At 45.6% G+C, this 14,313-nt stretch overlaps 1 protein-coding gene across 3 annotated transcripts in view; it reads left to right on the top strand.

The window, feature by feature from the left end:
• Positions 1 to 13,900, top strand: part of ZBTB7C (zinc finger and BTB domain containing 7C) — a 292,626-nt gene extending 278,726 nt beyond the window's left edge. For all 3 annotated transcript variants that reach the window (XM_048851093.2, XM_075128359.1, XM_048851092.2), the window contains one exon: positions 8,655 to 13,900. In XM_048851093.2, coding sequence (XP_048707050.1) covers positions 8,655 to 9,291 — 637 coding nt within the window. In that variant the 3' untranslated portion in view covers positions 9,292 to 13,900. The remainder of the gene's footprint in view (positions 1 to 8,654) is intronic.
• Positions 13,901 to 14,313: the final 413 nt, after the last annotated feature.

Raw genomic sequence — 14,313 nt, 5'->3', positions numbered from 1 at the left:
GAATCCCCTCCAGCTAAAGAATAGATTAAGGCCCCCATTCTGCAGCTGGATCTGTGAACTCTTGTTCCTGTGTAAATCTGATTGCAAGAAACAGGGCTAATTTAATAGGACTTTGTTGTTGTTGTTGTTTTGTTTTAAATGAAGATTGCTTAGACTCTAGTCTGATTTTTGAAGGTTTGGAGGACTAGAGAAAACTGACAATGTGTTAGCTGTCCTGTTCGCTGCATTGTAGCCATGTTGGTCCCAGCCAGGCCCACAGTTCTCAAGGAGAGGGTCTTCAAGCCAGAATGACTCCCTTTTTTAATTTGTTGTTATTATTGGTGTTGTGGTAGCAAACAAGGTCCTAATCAGTATCATGGCCCTTGTGTGCGAGGTGCTGTATACACCCCCAGATAGACACCTTTCTGCCCCAAAGATTTTATAATTTAAATCCTCAGTTCTTCAAAGACTCGTGCTTAACTTTACACACCGAGTGTTCCCATTGAATTAAAGGGGGACTTTCAAAGGCAAACACTTGGATAAGTCTGTGCAGGAGTGGGGTCTCTTTTGAAACAGGGTGCATTCAGTGAGTGTGACAAACCAAAAAGAGAGAGGGTGGATAAGAAAGGTAAGATCCAGGGGTTCCGTAAGTTACATTTGTGCATCTCCTGATGCTTTCAAATCACCTGAAAGTGCTTTAAAAAGAAAAAAAAAAGTAAGCTGATAATTTTTATTAAAAAATAGAAAAACAAGCCAGTAAAACCCTCCTGCTGTATAACACATTGGCTTCTATTAACAGCTATCCATAGAATACTCCTGTAACTCACATTGTAGAGGCATGTGCAGATTGTATCTTACTGACAGTTGTTCGTAATGGTCTGAATCAGTTGTGTCTGTATCTATAATATACAATTCTGGCACCCAAAGTGTCTGTCAAGAAAAGGGATCCCGGTAGGTTAAAAATTATATTACTATAATATTTTTTAATTATATTGTTTTTAAATTATATTGTATTGTAAAAGTATCGGTGACAACTAAACCTAATTGGTATGCTGTAGCTTGTTAAGGTTGCCTGATACTTCCCATTATAGGACTCCATTTTCAGTTGTTTATAACTTTGCAAATCTTTAACCACTTGAGGTGAAATTTTCCATGCCGGGTGTCTGCCTCAGGCGGCTTTGAAAAATTTCAGCCAAAATGGTCCAGCTGTTTCTGAGAACGAGGCTGGGAGGGAACAATACATTGTTTTGCCCATTTTAAAAAATTCTGATGGCCTTTTTTTTGGAGGAGGGACTTGAAATTTGGCAGGGCGGCCGCCTTTGTGTCAGGCATATGCGTTTTGCCTTCCCCATGAAAATCCACCCAAATTTGGTCAAGCTATAAGCCTTTGAAAAATCGCAGTTCGTGCATGATCAGTAGAGACTTAGATTTTAGCAGCTAAATTTCCCAAAGAGTCCATCCACCACGGTGGAGCAGGACTATGCCTGTAACTGCAGCTCTGGGCGGTGCAAGGGCTGGGCATATGAACTGAGAGCAGGGAGCCTGTCTTTCCTGTGCTCTCAATGACCCCTCTGCTAGGCCTAGGCAGAGGAGGAGGCTGCCAGGTTCAAATGCAGATGAGATAAGAGCTGGCTGGCCCTGCAGGGAAGGTGGGGGAGTAGATTAGGACAAGAAAGAAGAGGTAGAAGAGAAACTATGATGCATATGCGCCCACATTCCACTTCCCCGCTCCTCCCAAGGCCCCCACTTCACCCCTTCCCCCAAGGCCCCATCCCTGCAAAGCCTCTTCCTGCCCCTGCTCTGTCCCCTCCCCTGAGCACACCCTGCCCTCGCTCCTCCCCCTCCCCCACAGTGCCTCCTGTATGCCACTGAACAGCTGATCGCAGTGGGCGGAAGACACTGCGAGAGTGGGGGGACCTGATCAGTGGGGCTGCTGGTGGGTGTTGAGCACCCCCTTTTTTTTTCCCCGTGTGTGCTCCAACCCCAGAGCACCCACAGAATCAGCACCTATGCTATGACTGGAGGCTGATGGGAGGGAAGAGGAGAGGGAAATGGACGGGGAGTTGGGATGGAGGGAACTGGGACTGACTAGTCAAGGAGACTGGGGCTGAGAACCAGTGTGGGGTCGGGGGGAAGACAGATGTGAGGAAGAGCTGGGGTGTGGGGAGAGAACTGGCATTGGATGGGCAGGGACACTCAGTCAAGGATTTGTGGAGGAGAATACTGAGATTGAATGAGAAGCCTAAGGAAGGAGATTGGCACAGGGACCCAGTGGGGATGGAAAATGTGGGAGGAGGGGAGATCAGATGAGGGACAGGGAGGGGGAGACTGAAACTAGCTGGACAAAGATGCTGGACACAAGGAGCTATGGGTTTACAGGGGTGGGGGAAGCTGGGAATGGCTTGGCAAGGAGACTGGGAGTAGGGGTGAGACAGAGATAGGGAGTCCAGAGGGGTGAATCATAGAATATCAGGGTTGGAAGGGACCTCAGGTCATCTTGTCCAACCCCCTGCTCAAAGCAGGACCAATCCCCAATTTTTGCCCGAAACCCCTAAATGGCCCCCTCAAGGCTTGAACTCACAACCCTGGGTTTAACAGGCCAAAACTCAAACCACTGAGCTATCCCTCCCCCCCAGGGTGAGACTAGCCTGGCTGGGCAAAGAGAATGGGCCTCGGATGAGAAGCCTGAGGAATGGAGAGTGGGACTGGCTAGGTTTAGAGAATGGGACTAGGACAAGCAACTGGGGTGGGGGGTGAACAGGACTGGGGCAGGGACATGTTGGAGGGGACTAGGCAGAAGGGGTCACCTTTAGGGGGGAATGGGCAGAAGATTCTGTGCCCACTAGAACACACTCCCCTCCAGAGAGTGTAACAGAACCCAAGATTCCTGAGTGTTACCATTCTTCTGCTGTCAGCAAATATCTGTGAAACCCACTGGCAAAGAAGCCATACCCCTCTAGTGCTGACCCACGTGAGGATGACAACTGACTACCAGGGGCCTTACTTGCTAGGGCAAAAGTACTGTTGGTTTGCCCCTGACTTTGGTCTATATGCTCTGCTTTTTGTGCCCCCCCTCCCCCACACTTTGCAAGATATAATATAATCACATATCATGTTCTATACGCTGACATAACTTTGTCCCCTCCCTCCCCCTAGGAATTTTTCTGAAATGACGCCCCTGTCAGTCACTGGTTTCAGAGTAACAGCCGTGTTAGTCTGTATTCGCAAAAAGAAAAGGAGTACTTGTGGCACCTTAGAGACTAACCAATTTATTTGAGCATAAGCTTTCGTGAGCTACAGCTCACTTCATCGGAGGCATACTGTGGAAAATATAGAAGATGTTTTTATACACACAAACCATGAAAAAATGGGTGTTTATTACTATAAAAGGTTTTCTCTCCCCCCCATCCTACTCTCCTGCTGGTAATAGCTTATGTAAAGTGATCACTCTCCTTACAATGTGTATGATAATCAAGGTGGGCCATTTTCAGCACAAATCCAGGGTCTCCCCCCACCCCCCCAACAAACCCACTCTCCTGTTGGTAATAGCTATCTAAAGTGATCACTCTCCTTACAATGTGTATGATAATCAAGGTGGGCCATTTCCAGCACAAATCCAGGGTCCCCCCTCACCCCCTCAACAAACCCACTCTCCTGTTGGTAATAGCTGTCTAAAGTGATCACTCTCACTCTCCTTACAATGTGTATGATAATCAAGGTGGGCCATTTCCAGTACTGGAAATGGCCCGCCTTGATTATCATACACATTGTAAGGAGAGCGATCACTTTAGATAAGCTATTACCAGCAGGAGAGTAGGGTGGGGGGAGAGGAAACCTTTTGTAGTGATAAACACCCATTTTTTCATGGTTTGTGTGTATAAAAATATCTTCCGTATTTTCCACAGCATGCATCCGATGAAGTGAGCTGTAGCTCACGAAAGCTTATGCTCAGATAAATTGGTTAGTCTCTAAGGTGCCACAAGTACTCCTTTTCTTTCAGTCACTGCTATCAATTACTCTCTTACCTCACCCAACCTTAATTCTGGCATTTCCTAACTTTCTGAGTGCTTGACTTTGCAGCCTTAACAATGTTCTTTTAATGTAGTTTCTTTGTGTGCATATATAAATATAATTTAAATCTTAGTCATGTTACAAACATTTTAGATAAATAAAACTGAAGGGATTTCAGAAATCAGATTTACTTTCTGCTATTATGCAGTTTGTTTCCTTTCTGCCTTTCTCTTCATTCTGGACAATTGAAATTGGCTAGGCATTTTCACTTTTTAGGATCTCGAGCTATGCTGCAATGTTGAGATTTGCAAACACCGTAGGAGAATGTTCATTTTTTTGAAAAAATCAATTGGATTTTTTAAAAAATCATCGAAACATTTCTACTGGTCTTAGACTTTTCCAAAAAATATTTATTTTAGAAATAAATGTTATTTGGTTACTAAATCCAATAGGTGCTTTTAAAAATCTTCACCAAAATCTAAATTTGGAGCTGCACAATATCCCTTTAATTTAGACAGTGTATGTGCCAAACTGTAAATCTTTGTGTAAGTCCCTGGGATGTTACTATAAACAACTAACTAGTGTAAAATGTACCTATCCATATTCTGCAACGATCTCAAAATCTTAACAAGTTGAAACACCATATTTAAAAGCAAGCTCGTGTGACACCTCATGGTCATTGGGTGTATAACAGAAAGGGAAGATTTAGCACCAAATTATATTTCACCAAAATGCACTAATCAGCAATGCCAGTCTCACCAAATGTAGTTGTAGCCATGTTGTTCCGACGATATTAGACAGACAAGCTGGGTGAGATAATATCTTTTACTGGACCAACTTCTGTTAGTGAGAGAGACAAGCTTTTGACAGTGGCTCGAAAGCTTGTCTCTCTCACCAACAGAGGTTGGTCCAGTAAAAGATATTACCTCACCCACTTTGTCTCTCCAATCTCATGAAGGTCATCCTATTTCCCAGTGGATGTTAATCTCTGGTTTTGATGATAGGAAATTATTTAATTTTTTGCTTGTAGTTTTGTCAAACAATTTCTTTCGACTGCATAGGGGACCAGATGCAGGATCTGAAAGTAGAAGGGTGTGATTGTGCGGCTTTTAGAAGAACATGAAATAACTAGAAAACAATAAGTGCAAAGTACACTTTGGAACAGCAAGGGAAAGGCAGAATTTCATAGACAGAGTCGGTGGTAATGGGGCAGAGCCAAACCTCTCATCTGTTGCATGTGCAGTGCTAGAGAGCCCTAGGGGGATTGAACCTGGGACTGTGGAATTTTAAAGCCTCTACTTCTTGAACTCAAAGACTCTGTTAGCTAAGGCTGCAGCAGGCTCAATCTATATGTGGCCCAGCCACCACTAGAGGGGGACAGAGCACTGCACCCTTTAAAAAGATGCATGTGATCTGCTGCAAGCTTGGCCAGCCCAGCTAGCCAGAGCAAAGGAGCTGGGGGCCATTTGCTCTGGGGTCCCCCTCCCCCCATGTAGTTTGATTTTTGCCCCTAGGGGCACCAGGAAGAAGCAGTCCCTGCCCCCATGGGAGCCCACTGACTTGTGAGCCGCCCCGAATCTGCCCCAGTGGTTGCTGGTGATCAATACAGTAGCCTGCCTCTGGGGAGCACACTCCCTTCTCAGAGCTCTTAGCCACAGCTAGCCCAGGAAGAGAAAAATCAGGAGCAGGATTTGAACCTGGGGCACACACGTAGCAATATGCAAAGCATTATCACCACACTAGCCAGGGAAAGTCCCTTCGAAAGGGCCTGATCCTGGGAGCTGAAGTCAATGGGAGGTGAAGGCTCCCAGCGTCTCTCAGAAGGTGTTCAGCATTTCCCAGGACTGGGCCCAGAAGCTGTGTGCCATTGGCATTACCCGGCACCGCTGGCAGGGGTACGGAAGTTCTCCATCGTGCCGTGGTTGATGTAGATCAGTGGGGGCAGTAGGGAGAAATCTGCCTGTGTTACGCCTCCTTTGTAGCTAGAGACAGCCTCAGTTGCCAGGGCAGCAAATCTGCCGCCTTTCGCCAACACTACATGCTCTGGATAAAGGGAGTTTGAAAATTGTTCCCAGCTAAAATTCTACTGCTTGAGTTCCTTGGGCTGGGTTTTGACATGGGTGCAACACAAGGAAATTCTCCCCACCCCGTTGCATCACCTGCCCAAGGACCTGGGACAGTTGCAGTCCCTGACCTCAGGGGACTTCCCTCATCCGTCTGCCCTGAAGGGGGCAGGGATGCGGCAGGGCCATGGCACCAGTCCATGGAGCAGGCCAGCTGCATTGGAAGAAGCAGGCGCCCCGTCCCCCCTGAGCTTGTCCCTGTGGTGGTGTGGCTCTGTACTGCCCCCTGCTGGAGCCAGAGGCTAACTGTCTCGTTGGTCTTGTGGATTAGCGAGCAGATGGTTCTGTGGATGCCATTAGATGGAGCTTCCTGAAGCCTGCACGGAGCTGAAAGCAGCTGTGCCGAAGGGGCCCGGTGTAGCTGGTGTTATGGGATCTTCCCTTTCGTCAAATAGAAGTGAGCATGGTCGGCGTGTTTGTTAGGATGGACCTTAGGGCTCATCTATACAGGAAAGCTATATTTAAATTGGTAGAGCTATACCAGTGTAATGCACCCCCTGCCCCCATGCGGGCACTCCTATTCCATTATAACACACCCACACGGCGAGTTATACCATATAACTACAGCTGTTTAACCATACTGATATCATTATATGGCCATCACTGGAAACATTTCCCATGGAGATAAGCTCTTGTGCTGTAGGGAAGCTTGGCCCACCACTCCCAGATACCAATGTGCACCATGCTATCTATGTCCATTGGAATAAGAGGCGGTCAGGTCAGGGATCTTACATGGCCGCCTCATTTGTGGCAATGCCGTCATTGGGGCTTAGATCCCAAGGTGATCGGTGCCTTGGATACCACTGGAGCCATGTCAGTGGCTGTCTGCCGTGTCACTACGTGCTGTGCCTTATGGACTGTAGCTGGGGTGTCAGCTCAGAAAGTTAAATATCTGCTTTTCCTGCTCGCCCCCTCCTGGGCAGAGATACATGGACAGCTGCACCTCTTGTGTCCCCTGGTTACAGGACTACTGCTGCAGGACCCGTGCTGCCACGGATGTGTCCTCCTGATGCTGCTCAGTAGAGGCTATTTGGGAAGTTGGGAGGAGATAGAACTAGGTAGAGTTTACTACCACTCCATGCTAAGGGCTCAGATCTGCTCTGATGTGTGATGGCTCCGTCCCCAGCCTTCCCCACTACACCTCAGCTGAGCCTCAGCAGAATGCCTTCCTTAGGGAGCCTGGGCGTGCATCTTACATCTGTACACCAGCCTACAGAAAGCCTGAGTGAATGGGGTTCGCATGAGGGAGCAGTGCCGGGATTGGGGTGGAACAAAACCTGACCCACTGGCAGGGCCTGGGGTTTTTCCAACTCCAGGGCTGGAAAAGTCCATACCCATAGATGTGGGTTGTGGCCATTGATTCTCACTAAGCATGGACCCAATGGCCATGCCTTTGCTCCTCTCCAAATGGCCTCTCTATGGTGGCCTATGCAGAGCTGGCATAGGCTCAAGTCCAAGGTATGCAGGTCGTGGAGACCCTGAGTGTCTTCTCCATAGCTACATACCCTGCCTGTTGGAGCCACAGCCGGTCTGACCTTCTGTAGATGGGTGAAAGTTCACTCTTCCAGAGCAGACAATGTTGCCATGTTTTTTCCCAGAAAACTGTGCAGCTCGTCTCACCAGGTTTGGGTCGTAGGTGCTGTCCAAGGCAGAGACTGTAACTACCTCTGTGAACAGCTGACAAGCGAGGATCAGCAACATGCAATGGCTAGGGGGAGGGAGTCCAGCCCCAAAGCACCTGATATACGTATGCAGATCTGCTAATTTATTTTTTTTTAAATTTGTAATTACATAAATATCACTCTTCCCCTGCTGTCCCTCAGCCTGGTCATTAAATGCTGGGTGATTTCTTGGATCCATCATTGTAGAAATGGGTCTTATTTAATTTGTTTCCTCTTTAGCATTTAATGTTAAAGTTTTGATTGTCAAATAACCCAAGAGACTTGCACGTATCACAACATTTTGGATACAGAGTTGGAGCCAAATGATCTCCAGCCTGGAAAGTGAGAGTGTGGAGTGGAAACACCAACTCACGTTATCTGTAGCAAGTGGGTGGGTGGATTAGTTCTAGGTAGGGATGAATTTTAACCTACCTCTCCGGCTACTTATGTGACCCTTCATCACTTTGTCTTAGGCCCAAATCCTCAAAGGTATATAGGTGTTAAACTCCCATTGAAATCAGTGGGCATTAGGTGCCTGCATACCTTTGAGGTCTGGGCCTTAGTGCCTCCCAAGTATCTCTCCTGACAATATCCCGGGGTGGTAGAGAAGCATGAGTATCCCCAGTTTACAGATGGGGAAATGAAGTAGAAAGAGATTAAGTGACTTGCTCACGGTCAAGAGGAAGTTGATGGCAGAGCTAGGATCTGAGTTCCAGTCTCATACCATAACCACAAGACCATTCTTCCTCCCTGGCACTGGCCTTTTTAATATTATGTATATTTAAAAAAAATAAAGGCTACATGGGGGGTTAATGTGACAGCACCCCTTGAAGTGTCTATGCTCAAGTGATAACAGGTGGCTGTGACGTTTGTTTTTCAGGCAGGACAAGCTAAAAATCCACATGCGGAAACACACGGGAGAAAGGCCATACCTCTGCATACACTGCAATGCCAAATTCGTGCACAACTACGACCTAAAAAACCACATGCGCATTCACACGGGTGTCCGGCCTTACCAGTGTGAATTCTGCTACAAGAGCTTCACTCGCTCCGACCACCTCCACCGCCACATCAAGCGGCAGAGCTGTCGAATATCCAGGCCCAGGAGGGGGCGCAAGCCCGCAGCCTGGAGGGCAGCCAGCTTGCTGTTCGCACAGAATGGCCAGCCAGATGAGAAAGGCTTCATGATGCCTCCGACTCTGGAGGAAATGAGCAGCCATCTTGGCACCACGGCCATGTGCCTTCCAGGCCCCAGCCACAAGCACTTCATGAGTGGGGCCAAGAACGCTCTAAACCTGCAAGATCTAGAGAGCCAGTTCGAAGAAACCCAGATGAAGCTGTTTGGGAGGACGCACCTGGACATGGAAAGGAACAGGGGCATCTTTGCCTTTGCCCTGGGCCATAACGAGAACATCTCGGCACGGCCATACTTCCCTCTCCCTGACCCTTGGAGCACAGGATTCAATGGACTGCCTGGACTAAACCATGTGGCCCCAATTTCTGAGGCTAGCAACTAAACCAGTTCTACCCATGCATTGGGTGTGGTACGTTCTGTACCATTCTTAAAGAGTGAACGACTCTCTCTGATTCTCACCTGCTGTCTCTCATCATCTCACTCCAAAGAAACAATTGGTCACCCATGTGAATCTAGACGGTGCCATAGGATGGTAGGCAGAGCCACACCCGAGCAGACAATGGACATTCTTCTGAATGAGGTGCTGCTGTTGGGTATTGTTCTGTGATTGTACTAGGAAATGTAGGTTGAGTTTGTCAGTGACTCCACCAGAACAATCTGCTAGGGGTGTCCTTTTAGACCATTTGTAGGACCCTTGGCATAAGAGATGACAAGCTTGTCTCCTCCCAGCAGTAGAGCCTCCCCTTAGTTCTTGGAATCCAGTTTTGAGGGAGTGGAAAGGGTCAAGCTCCAGGATGCAGATGGCTCGTTTTTTGAATGCTTCTGAAAACATCATTTGCCTTAGTTTGGAGGTCAAGACAGTGCTTCCGAAGGAGATTTCCATTGCTCTCCGTTCGTGATACCAGATGGTTAGCTGGACATCAATGAAGATGGCAAACCATTTTTTTGCCACTTCTAAATTCCTTGGTTTTTTAACCCCGTAATCAAATGACCAAAACAGTCTGAAAGGGCCTCGACATGGGCCAGATTCTTAGCTGGTGCAAATGAATGCTGCTTTTGGCAGCTATGCTGATTTATTGCAGCTGAGGATCTGGCCTAGGGTCATTACTAATTACTAGCAAATATGTCACATGTCAGAATCCCTTGACGAAATGCTGAGCATACAAAGACCCTGCTGTATAGGATCATCTGGGAAAAGGATTCGGATATTGCTCAGGGGATCCTGATTGAAAATTATTATACTAAAGAGTCCACAAAACACGACTGCCACTGAGTGCTAGTAGAAATCATACTTCTTCAGCATTTGTCAGCTCAGAAATATAGGGCTTACAACATAAAATATGAGATACTCCACTGAAAGAAGGCTTTGATAGCAATGTGCTTCTATTTTCCCCTTTTAAACAATGGGGGTAACTTTTTAACAAACAGTCTACTGATGTGACCTGCAGTTAGTTTGATGCCAATACAGAGACTGGTTTTCAGTTTAATGAAGGCTCAAAAATGTAAATTTTAAAAACTATGGCATGCTCTCTCTATTTTTTACTGTTATCTTTTGGTTTCAGCAGAATCAAAGAGAACCAGAGGACCATAGTTTCTTTTTTTTTTTTTAATTTCAGTTCATCCATTAAAGGTACTGCTCTTCAGTCACAATTCAAGGAGGGTTTCTCTACCGGACCACTGACGTTGCTACATCCATGGGACAAAATGAGCACCCTCTTCGAAGTCGCTCTCACATATGATTCCCTTTGTCAAGAAGCACTTTGAGCATAAATAATTCCTTTCTGCTTTGAGAACACATATAAAAGAATGATCCTGATGAACTGCCTGATTCTAGCTTCCCCCTGCCCCACAAAAATAAATTCACAGAGACCCTGTGTGCAATGAAAAGTGAGGACTGGAAAGAGAACTTTTTAAAACTGCATCAAACTTTTTTTTGTATATGTACCAACTTCTTATACAAACTACATTTTACAGACAACTGGTTATTTCAGGTGTTTTTGTCTACAATTTGGAGTCATGTAAAGTATCCAAAGATGCTGAGTACTGTATAATCTACAAGAACTTGAAGCAAGGTGTGTTTTTGTTTTTAATTTTGTTTTTGGTTTTTAATTTTTTTTCCTGTTTGTGCAGAAAAAAACTTTGGACATTTTCTATTTATAACTATTTTTATGTGATTGCTTTATGTACAAAAAAAAAAAAGAAAGGAAAAAAAGATACCCAAACAAGTTTGCCTTAGTTAATCATGGGACAATCATCCTTAACTTTTGTTGAACCTATACATTTTTTAAAAAGACAAGCTACTTTTACATACTTATTAAACAGTATTAATTGAGTCTCTTAAATTATGAGCAGGACTTGGTTCTTGTGTGAGGGCAAACATTGGAAAGCCAAACAGTTCCAGAAGTCCAACCAATGGCAAGTTTTTACAGCAACATTTAAATGCCGATTTGTTTGCAGAATATACAAATTTGGCGATTTCCAAAGGCTTTTTGTAAAATATTCGCTCCGTATTTAATTGTCTAGCTGCAATGTTTATGGTTAACGGAAACCATTGTTGTTATTATTACGATAAGAAGTTAAGGTTGATTTTCCTGAATGAGCTCATTTTGGTTGTATGTAGCTGGCTGAGATCATTTCATGGTGGAAGGAATATAACAGACTCTATTTCTGCCTTGCAGTTTCTTTACATTTCAATGTTGTGCGGTGATGTTGGGCCACAGGTATATATAGAGGTGTGCATGTGTGTGTGAAATATTGGAGGGAGCATCTCACTGTGCATTCTCCATAACCCTTCCATAACTCAGCCTTGCTCTCCTAATCATGAACTGCATGTCAGCCATGACTGTCAATGATGTTCTTTTCAGCTGCTCCCTGAGCGTCTGAGGCTGATAGCATTTATAGCAGTATAACTCTATTAGTTGCAAGGGAATCCCTTCTGATTTCAACTGGTGTGAGATCAGATTCAGGCCTTTTGCCTGGAAGGAACTAGAGATGGCCACATTCTCTCTGAGCTACTGGTGAGGTGTAGGGTGACCAGATAACAAGTGTGGAAAAGTGGGACACTTTTTTTTCGGGGCTGAGGAGATGGGAGAAAGGTAATATAGTTGCATATATAAGACAAAGCCCCTAATATTGGGACAGTCCCAATAAAATTGGGACATCTGGTCACCCTAGTGAGGTGGCATCTTCTTCCTCTTCTCATCATTTTTAATTATGGCCCAGATACTAGAGGTACTTAAGTATATGCCTAATTTTAAGCACTTGTGTAGCCCCGTTGACTTCAGGGCCTATTATTCTTGTCACAGTTGAAGAACGACATAGCTCTCAATTTTTTAGAAAAGTCCAGAAGCCTGAAAAGTGGAACTAATACATTAAAAGACCAAAACCAAGAGAAAGTTTAACTTTCCTCATAAGAGCAGTGACTAGAAATCAGACAGGAAACCACATACAACTCTATCCACCTGGTAGAGCCCCAGGTAAGTCACCTTGAGACACCAGATGTTTGAGTAGCTACATGTTCAATTAATCAAATGAAAGGATAAGTGCTAAGCCCTGGTCAGCTTTCCCAGTTGGCCACATATACCTACTAACGGATAAGAAAACACACAGTAGTTCAGTTATATTGTCTGGTCAGACAGCCATCATCCCCAGTACCAGAAAGATGTGGATAAACTGGTGGATAATTCCCACACACAAAATATATTTGCCCTATATCCACACACACGGGGGACATGTCATTCTGTCATGATGCATGCACTAATAAGTGATGTCTACACTGCAGCTGAGTGTGTCTCCCAGCCCGGGTGGCTCTGCTTGATCTAGTGCACGGTTAAGTAGCAGTGTGGACATTGTGCCATGGTCTAGCCACCTGAGTCCAAGGCTGGCCAACCTCCTGGGTCCATACTGAGGCAGCTAGCCCACACTGCTATTTTTAGCGTGCTCGCTTGAGCAGAGCTAGCGCATGTCTGTCTTCCCGGGCTGGGAGACATGCTCCCAGGTGCAGTGCAAACCTACCCGTTCCGACCTTAAAGTCTATGAGTCTATAGGGGCCACGATTTTGAAAATCTGGTGCTGCAAACATATAGGGAGCCAGTTTCTGCCAAGTTCTGAGCACTCTCAGTTACAATTGTCAGGCTTAGGAAAGTAATGTCATCTCCTTTCTTTTGTCTCTGCAAAGGCAAAAGAGAGAACATACCTTCAGAATGTTTCATTCTATACAGACAGGAGAGCAGGAGTTTCTTGTGACCCCACAAATGGGCATGGACAGCTGGAGAACGGAAGCAGCTCTGCCTCCAGTCCCCTTCCCTATTTGCTGGGGAGAGTAGCTGTTTGGGTGCATGAGGGTAGAAAGCTACTGCACAGATAACAGGTGAAGGAACCAGTGTTTCCAACTCTCATTATTTTATCACGAGTCTCAAGATAGTCAGTGTTTCACTTGAAGCCCCAGCTCCTAGAGTCAGGTGATTACAGGAGAATCTCAGCTTGCATCAAAACAGTAAGTTTGTAGTACTCATGCTTGCAGAGAAAAGCTTGACAATGTCCCTTGCATGCAAGGCTCAGAAACCAGAAAGTAAATAAAAAAGACCCCAGCTTTTAGTGTTCTTTTTAAATCTTGTGCTGTTTATGCCACACTTGTGATTTTGGGGGCAGAAGGGGGGCCTGACTGAAAAGGTCAAAAATGCTAAGCTTGAATATGCTTACTAGGCGCTTTCCCACTCTCTCTCCCCCCACACCTGAGAGAAAAATGTAACCACCTCACAGCACAGTGTATAATACCTGTGGCCTGGAAATGCCTTTTTAGTTGTTTTTATGTGTCGAACCAATGTTTTACTTGACTTGCACTAATTGCTGTAGAGCAGTATATGGTTAGATTTCTTTGGTTTGATTTATTTTTTGGTTGCAATTCCTATTGGCTAATGAGCTGGCAGTCCTATAAACATACCTGTTGCACATTTTACACCCCTGGACAAAATAAAATATAACCTGAAACAGCCAGTGTCCTAGATATTCTGATTGTAGCCACTTTGCATCCCAATGCCCCAGCCGGCACCATGGAAAATTCTGCTTCCTTTTGCAGAGCATTGAAAAACCAGCAACCCTTAGGGCTTGAGCTTGCAAGTCCTTGCTTGGGGTTCAGCCTCCAGTGAAGGTGCAATGGATGCTCCATGTGGGCTGCAGTAGAGTTAAGTGCTAGGTGAAGTCCTCTAGGCTATGGGTTTGTCTACACTTCAAATGCTGCACTGGTGCAGCTGCGCTGTTTTAGTGCGTCAGTGAAGACGCTGTCTACGCTGACGGGAGGGCTTCATACATTGGCGTAGGTAATCCACCTCCCTGAGAGACATGAGCTATGAGAAGTCCTCCCATGGACTTAGCACCATCTACACAGGGAATTAGGTCATTATAA

The sequence above is a fragment of the Caretta caretta genome, chromosome 5, assembly GCF_965140235.1.
Source record: "Caretta caretta isolate rCarCar2 chromosome 5, rCarCar1.hap1, whole genome shotgun sequence".
Lineage (NCBI taxonomy): Eukaryota > Metazoa > Chordata > Testudines > Cheloniidae > Caretta > Caretta caretta.
Note: the sequence above shows the minus strand (reverse complement) of the source record. Positions and strands in the feature narration are given on the sequence as shown.